This window comes from Silene latifolia, chromosome 3, assembly GCF_048544455.1.
Source record: "Silene latifolia isolate original U9 population chromosome 3, ASM4854445v1, whole genome shotgun sequence".
In the NCBI taxonomy this organism is placed as follows: Eukaryota; Viridiplantae; Streptophyta; class Magnoliopsida; order Caryophyllales; family Caryophyllaceae; genus Silene; species Silene latifolia.
Genome location: NC_133528.1, coordinates 129,980,047 through 129,988,745, shown reverse-complemented (window position 1 = coordinate 129,988,745; position 8,699 = coordinate 129,980,047). Strand labels below are relative to the sequence as shown.

General features: G+C 33.2%; 1 protein-coding gene across 3 annotated transcripts; it reads right to left on the bottom strand.

Annotated features, from left to right (window-relative positions):
* Nucleotides 1-6,729: 6,729 nt before the first annotated feature.
* Nucleotides 6,730-8,097, bottom strand: LOC141646287 (uncharacterized). Of its 3 annotated transcripts, none has more exons than XM_074454235.1 (3): nt 7,835-8,097; nt 7,406-7,748; nt 6,730-7,118 (listed from the first exon to the last, which is right to left on the bottom strand). In XM_074454235.1, the coding sequence occupies exons 2-3, from the start codon at nt 7,730-7,732 to the stop codon at nt 6,942-6,944; spliced, it is 504 nt and encodes a 167-aa protein (XP_074310336.1). In that variant the 5' UTR covers nt 7,733-7,748; nt 7,835-8,097; the 3' UTR covers nt 6,730-6,941. The 3 variants fall into 3 exon arrangements, with proteins under 3 accessions (XP_074310336.1, XP_074310333.1, XP_074310334.1); XM_074454232.1 differs by having other exon boundaries at nt 7,825-8,096; XM_074454233.1 differs by lacking the exon at nt 7,835-8,097 and having other exon boundaries at nt 7,406-7,818.
* Between the last annotated feature and the right edge of the window lie 602 nt (nt 8,098-8,699).

Below are 8,699 nucleotides of genomic sequence, written 5' to 3'. Positions count from 1 at the left end.
TCTGCTGCGCTTCTTTCAAAGGACGCACTCTCTGCTGCTTTTTCTGGTTGAGTTCTCATCCTGAACTCTCCGTTTACGCCTTGACCTAGTTTATTAGTTTACGTATTTAATTTACTATTAATCGTATTATCACCTAAACTGTTTGTTTGTTTATTTATTATTTCTTTTCTAAAATTATCCGTTTTAAATGTATTTTCGACGTAAATCAATTAATCCAATGTAATTATTGTAATTTTCTTTATTGTATTTTTATTGTGTTTCTTTTATCGTATTGCTTGTATGCTCTCACATGTAATCGTTCTTAAACCCTACTTCGACTCAATTGCATGTTAAATTACGTGATAACCGACTTAGTATTAATTCTCACATGCTAGGATTAATCTAATGAATGTTGCATTGCATGCATATAAATCGACAACATATCGAGTATAGACAATTTCCCTAATCATTAGTAGAGGCCGCTATCGAGGGCTGAGGCGGGCGGGATTAGGTGTTCGATTAAAAGAGCTTCCTAATACGTACCCTCACCTCTTACTCCAGATCTCTGCGAACATCCGTGTTCATTGGCATCCACGAGAGTTATTCTAGACATAGAATGCTAAGGGTAGCGAGTTCTTGGTGTTCATGTCCTACTTTGTGTCTTGACATGACACGAGGTATTCGTACGGTTTCCAATTTTCCACAATAAATTGGTGGTGACTCCACAAATGCACAAGAAAAGCTTGCTCGCTTTTCGCCTCCGTGGGCCCGCGTCCACAATATTTCCTTTGCATTCTAGCATTGTGGCATGTTCATTTACTAAGTTGTATTTCATAATTATGTATTGAAACTGACGTTTGTGTGTCTGTGTAAATGTCACCTATTTTCGGGGTGGCCTGCGTCGATCCATATGATATTTACGATCATACGGGGAGCAGGTTATGTACAGGTTAGCTTTAGTAGCACGTGGGAGACGGGACGAGCCTTGATGACATCCGAGACTAGCATAGTCGGCTAGAATAGTATAGTGGCCATGAGTTGTATTATTTTGTTCATTTTTTCATGGTTATGTAATTCAGCAAATACTTTATTTATATTTAATTGTTTCTCAATTGCAACTCCAATTTCACCGCCTCGGGAAAGCGAGATGGTAATATCTCCTAATTACCTTGGCCGGGTAAGAAGAAGGTGTTACAAAGTGGTATCAAAGTTTCGACTTTGGAACCCAAAACAATGAAGCAAAATGAACCTAGGTGTATCTAATAAAAGGAACCCGACATGAGTATAATAGGAGATCGGTTTGGATGAGTGGGCGCCCACATATCAAACTAGGGCATATTATCTCGGTTGGTCACTACGTGGGTGATTACAAGTAGGGGTGAACGACATGGACAATGTTGTGTGATTGCATGAATGATGTGGTTGTTGATAGACTTTTGCATGATATAGGCTTTCACATGTGTGTGATAAGGTATGGAAATTTGATGAGTAAATTTACATGTCATGGCACATTTGAAGGATGATAATTCCATTCTCTAGATTCATATCGTGTGTTTATCTAATGCTTGATAACACTACCTTAGAGTATAATTGGTCACGATTTTACTAGAGTAAATGCGAGTGTAGAAGTAGTAGATAAGGGACGGCGATTATGATGCCGCGTGAGCTAACTCGGGACGGATCATCGATAGACGGTGAACTCCCAAACCTCTTATCGTCTTTAAGGAAATCCATTGATAGGGCCTTGTTGAGAATTTTAACCCAACGGAGTCACTTGATCGAGTTTGAGTACTAACTCGGCCGAGTAAACAATCACTCGACCGAGTGGACCCTTGACTCGACCGAGTGGACCAAATCCAGGAGGTGGTACATTTCTGGAAAACCATCACTCGACCGAGTGGGCCTTCTACTCAATCGAGTACACTTGGCACTTGACCAAGTGGATTCACACGGGTTGGGCTACTCGACTAAAAGCCCCTATCTCCTTCACTTTTTATTCTTATCTTCATATCTTTCCTCACCAAAAATCCCCCCAAAACCTCCATTGTTGTTCCATTTTCCTTGCGATTCATCCTATTACTCCACTTTTCTTCACCCAATTCCATTAATTTGTCAAGGTAAGCTTATTCACCCTTTTCCATATTTTCCCCAATTTGACTTTTCTGTAGATCTACACTTACATCATTTGTTTTTTTTAATTAGTTACCCCTTTTACTTAATTTGTGATAGTAGTAAACTTTTTACACCATTGTTGTTGATAAAAATCAAATTTTTGTGATGAAATTTTGTCCACCATTGATGAACTTGAAAATGATGTTCTTGAGTCAATAATGGGGATTTTGGTGCTTGTTGTTGAGTCTAATTGGACAACAAAGGCTTAACCTTTTTTGTTATTGATGGATCTTGTTTAATATGTGAAAAATTCGTTTTAAAACTTCATCTCAAAATTTCGAATTCTAGGCGAGTCATGCTCAAATCGATTTTTCATGGGTAAAACTTGATATAATTACCTTATAAGACTACTAACTTAGTAATGTAATATGTGCTCCCAAGATGAAACTAATTTCGTCTTAAAACTTGGGTGAAATTTTCAAACTTCTCTTGAAACACCCATGAACAAATGTAATTTGTGTCTTAAAGATGGTTTAAGTATGTTGTTAGATTGTGAATTTGATAGTTGTTGCTATACTAGGAAATGAATTAAGGAAAAGTTGTCTTAAAGTGTAACCAAATTCTTGAAAACCCGACACTAACCATGTCAAAAATTTAATTTTTATGCCTACTACTTGTGTTGCTTATTCATGACTTCTCAAAATTTCAAACCTATGATGCTTTAAGTAGCCTTAGATTTAAAATTTTTCCTTCTTAAGGACTTTAAAGTGTCAAATAGAAGTATCTCACTTGCCCGGATTTTGAATTTTACCAAGCCAATTCTTGTCTTAATCGCTTTTAATGAATTAAGTCGATTTCAATAACATGTAACCTCTTAAGTTAAGACTTTAAAGTGTTAAAATTTTCAAGATTTGAGCAAGTGACTATTATGGAAAGAGTAGTGTAGTATGTCATGGTTGAGACAAGTTTGAACAAGTTGGATGATAAACAAGAGTAGTACATGTGATTAAAGTTATGTTTAAACCATATTATCACAGAATTTCAATTTCCGGAAAAGAATTTGTAACATAAGGAAATTTTGGAATATTTGTCAAAATATAAGAGAACTATATTGGGATTCCTATTTTATTTGTCATCCACCAATTTGACAAGTAGAGAAAATTCTTATCCATATCCAAAATTGACTTCAAATTCTTGCCTTTCTCCTTCCATATCTTGTGTGTGATTCTCTCTTGTAGCATGTCAATGTACACTAGAACCGGTCGTGGAAGGAATGCCCGCCAACCACAACAAGAGGCACCGCCCGCTAACACCCTTCCGGGCTACCCGACGATAGTCTTTGGGAATGAAGATCATCGGGGTAACTTTGAGGTCCTAGCCACTAGAAGGATGGCCCTAACAAAGTGCATGTCGGTAAGTACCTTCGACAAGTTTCGATCCAACCTTTTGTTACTGTTTGACGCGTCTTGAAACAATAACCCGAATTATATTCAATAGGTCTAGACTATAATTTACCATTGTTTGACGCATCGAGCTCCTTTTGTAATAAACTACTCCTAATATTATTAGAACTACGATATTAACCAATTTCGAGCTGGATTAGGACTCCTCGAACTCTGCTAATCCGACCCAAGTATGAAATACTAGGCCCTTGATTTTCGTCCATTGATTATTTTGTCGAGCTCCTTACAACCTCGTTAACTACTACATTTGAACTCGTTATTTCGGATCACAAATATGTTTTGAAACTCGAATTGAGTCGATCTGACCCAAACCGTGATTCACCCAATGCTGTTTCAACCCAAGACCACCCAATCCGTAATTGACACGACTCAAAATGACTTATACTTGAAAATAACCCGTCTTGAAGTGATCCAAACCCAATGTTCGGTCTGTCTCATTATACACTGCCACTATCCGTCTATAACTATAGACGGATAGTGTCCCTCTCACAAAATTAAAGTGAGAGGGTAAATGGAGGTATCCATTTTCCACCCACTTACACTATACACTTAGGCCCTGTTCTTTTGGACTTAATTTCAGTTCTAATAAGTTCGATTCGATTTCATTCGATTGATTCGATTCGATTCTCACTCCATTCGATTCGATTCGATTCGATTCGATTCGAATCGATTCGATTCGATTGATTGATTGATTCGATTCATATTAGTTTATTTCAACATTACTATTATTATTCTTATTGATATCATTATTATTATTATTTTTTATAATGTATTTACTATTATTATTATTATTATTATTATTATTGTTGTTGTTGTTATTGTTATTATTATTATTATATTATTTTTATATTTATTATATTACTATTATATTTATTAATATTAATTCGTAATGTTTATATTATTATATTTATATTTAATATATTTATTATTATTATTATTATTATTATCATTGTTATCATTATTATATTATATTTATTATTTTATTAATATATTCATTATTATTAATATTATTGATAATATATTTAATATTATTATATTAATAAGTTATAATATTATATTTATTATTTTATTAATATACTCATTATTATTAATATTATTAATCACATATTTATTATTATTATATTTAATATTATTATATTAATAAGTTATTATATTAGACCTATTATTATTATTATATTATTTTTTATTTTTTAGTTATTATTATTAATATATTATATTATTATTAATAATGTTATCATTTATATTACTAATATATTATTATTATTACTATATTTATTATTATATTACTATTTTATTTTTTATATATCTTATTAAATTATTATTATTAGATTATATTAATATATTATTATTATTATTATTAATGAATAATATTATAATAATATTTATTATTATTATTATTGGTATTATTTTTATTATAATATTTAGTATTATTATTAGTATTATTATTAATATAATCTTTTTATTATTATTTGATTGATTGATTCGATTCGATTGATTCAGATTCCATTCATTCATTCAATTGATTCATTCATTCATTCATTCGATTGACAATTTGATCCAAAAAAAACAGGGCCTTACATTTATGAGAGGGACACTATTCGTCTATAGCTATATTGTCCGTCAGAATTTATGCCCAATGTTATAGTAGCCTTATGACTGTCTCATAGATTCTTAGTTAGCTAGACTTGTAGTGGCTTTATGATTGTCTCCCGTGCTGCTTTTATAATACAATTTTCATTATGTATCATCATGTCTGTCAATTTCACATCTCTCTGACGGGTCGATATTTTATACTTTTTCTTTTTTTTGGTGTAACAATCAATAGTTTATTGTTTGTTTTTTCAGTATGTTTTATTTTCTAGTTACTTTATCTTTTAAGAATCTTTTAAGAATATTAAAATTAATTCTTTTTTTTTTATACTTTGATCCTTGTATATAAAACATATATAAACATCTCATTAAGGCAATACAGTATACTTCACGTACTTTGCGTACTTTGTATATAAAGCATACATAAACATTTCATTAAGGCAATACCGCATACTTCACGTACTTTGAACACCAATATAGAAAGAGTTTTATTTCGTATTACGTAGGTAGATGGTACTTAATCATTCAAGTCATTTTACTACATTATTCATAAATTCTCGGAAAAATTACAAATTACCACCATATATTTGCGTTTTTTTACAAATTACCACCACGTATTTGCGTTTTTACAAATAACCCCCAACATTTACGGTATACTCCCCAATCACCACCGTATTTTTACCCCGAACATTGTCTTTCTTAATTTCCGACTTATTGAGTGACGATTAACCCAAAATTCCAAAATTACCCTCAATTACTTCCGCTAACCGATTAATCCCAACCCAAATAACATAACATATACCTTTTCTACTCGATTTCCCTAAATCCCCCAATTGAACCCTAAATCCCAAAATTCCCTCAAATCAATCGATTAATTTCTCTCGTAAATGTTTGCAGTGTATAATTTCACATTCACAGCTACAGAGAGTAGATAAGGGAGCAAAAAGGAAGGAATCTGAATATTTGATTTACCACAAAATAATTATATGTTCTTCTTCTACCACACCTGTAAAGCTTGTTTTCTTGGATTTGTATTTTGTTCATATTGCTTAGACAAGAATGCTATGTGCTTTGTCTTAACCCTTGCCTGTACTGTCTTACAAGAATCAAGTGCCAATAGATGGTCTGATTGACTCGCTTTGTTCGTCAGTTAACCTTGAGAACTCAAATCATTTGATGAAAGGTTTGATTTAGCTGGTATAAAGATTTGATTTCGTTTTTCTAAGTGCAGTAATATGACAACATGAAAAAATGAGCATTATTGGCATGGAGAGATTGAGAGAAATTGATAGATTGATTTGGGGAATTTTGGAATTTAGGGTTCAATTTCGGGGATTTAGGGAAATCGAGTAGAAGAGGGATATGTTATGTTATTTGGGATTGAGATTAATCAGTTAGTGTAAGTAATTGAGGGTAATTTTGGAATTTTGCGTAAATCATCACTTAACAAGTCGGAAATTAAGAAAAACAATGTTCGGGGTAAAAATACGGTGGTGATCGGGGAGTATACCGTGAATGTTGGGGGTTATTTGTAAAAATGCAAATACGTGGTGGTAATTTGTAAAAAAACGCAAATACCTGGTGGTTATTTGTAATTTTCCCTAAATTCTCACAAACTTTTGAGTAATGTATGAAGTGAATTAAACTAATAAAGCACCATGTAGGGATTACACTTTAGTTGTATGGTAAGGTAACCCCTACTAAAGGAGGGATGCTCTTATTTAGTACGGAGTAATATAAGTCACAGAATGCAGCAGGAGCTAGCATGACTCGCATTCCCCTCCGTTCGATAATTATTTAATTAACAAATAATACTTCCAAGCGACGTTTGTTTCCATCGTCACCGCGAAATCGGGCCGCTGCTCTTCCCTCAAAGACCGGATCAGTATGGTGGCTATCGGTATCAGCTTGATTCAGGAGTACTTCTACCGCGTTCCAGTCAGTTGCTCCAATTGGCCCGGCTTCCACATGACACTGTCTCACAATGATAAAAAGGGTTTCATGAGAAGCTGACAAACCGTCGTATATATTAATAAAGTAGCGTGGTCAAGCATGTATGAATGGTTCCATCACCTTAAACGGAGGGAATATATTATTAAGTGATTTCATGTATAATATTATGATAATAATGATTTCATATCAAAAATGAATTTTTAAGGTGTGATACAATTTATTAAAAGACGTAAAACAATGTTTTTCAGGATGAATGTAGTAATGTTAAGATTGTAGATTTGTAGAATTCCAGGAGTCATTAAATATACCTTGTTGTTAGGAGTGTCGAAAGCGACAAGCCATTTGCGAGAAGTCGTGTCAGTGCCATCAACGTACACCACTCCTCCTTTGGAGCCTTCTAAGCCTTGATGAATAAAAACTTCATATTCTCCAATATTGCTAAAAGGTATAGTTGGGTATGCTCCGGTCACATCTCCAGACCAATTATGAGTGTCATACACCACTAACTCCTTCTCGTTCCTGTTGTTATTGTACAAGATACCTAAGGTTACTTTGTGGTTGTCTTGAATTACCGAATTGTCGAAAACGACTTCTTTTTCAGCAACCTCCTTGAACATCATCTTTGCTGTTGCCATTTTTTGCTTAATTTACCTGTACAATGTTGACAACAACGAGTTATTCAGTGATGATTTAGGCTTTTAAAGGGAGGAATAATTTAATTAATTACCGTAGCTTACTTCTCTATAAAATGGTACTTGGTGTTGTGAAGCAAGGGATTGTTTAAACGCTTATTTATAGATTCCCAGGAAGAGCACTTTTTGTCTTTTATCCCCTATAAGCATATGATGCATATTTCAACCTAATAATGGAGTATTACTTTTAGCACAAAGACCTCGATAAAATAAAATGGGTGATTTATAACCGTATAAATTACAATGATTCCTCTTGCACATAAACGATGACCCACAAAAACCTACAAAAATAAAAAATTGATCAGCACTAGATAACTCTTAGAATAAAACACTTTAAAAGAGAAATATATAACTTCTCGCTAAAACGAAAGTAATGTATTATTCTCAGTAATCCGCTTGCTAGTTATAGTATATGTATACACGATCTTGCCTTATCTCACATGTACTCCATCTATGAAGTCAACCATAGATCTAATATTCCTTTTTTCTTTTTGCAAATCGAAGTATCCACCGTCGATAATCGTGAGTAGTCCTATCATTGCGATTGCTCTCAAAAAGAGGTAAATAATTGGCCACAAAATTTGCTCCTTTCTCGTGAATGGAGATAGAACCTTTGATCTCATGGTTATGAGATGACATAAAATATACCTAAGATATTCTTAAGAGATACTCCTTCAGTGTCGCTCAATAGTTACCTATTTCCATTTTTTGGTGTATTAGTCACTAGTTATCTATTTCTTTTTTTGGTAGATTTTTTGTCGGATATCTTTCATGTGTGAGTTGGGTGTATGTTTTGTGTGGTTCAAAAGCACCCATATTAATTTTCTTGTTTTTTGTGCCGAAATAAATAGATAACTATTAATTGGGAAGGACGGAGTACTCTATTAATTAAAACTTGCAGATACTAACT

Coding starts and splice junctions, on each gene's coding strand:
- LOC141646287 (XM_074454235.1), bottom strand. CDS start 7,732: ATGGCAACAGCAAAGATGATGTTCAAGGAGGTTGCTGAAAAAGAAGTC. Junction 7,119..7,405: donor TCGACACTCCTAACAACAAG/GTATATTTAATG, acceptor ATTGTGAGACAG/TGTCATGTGGAAGCCGGGCC.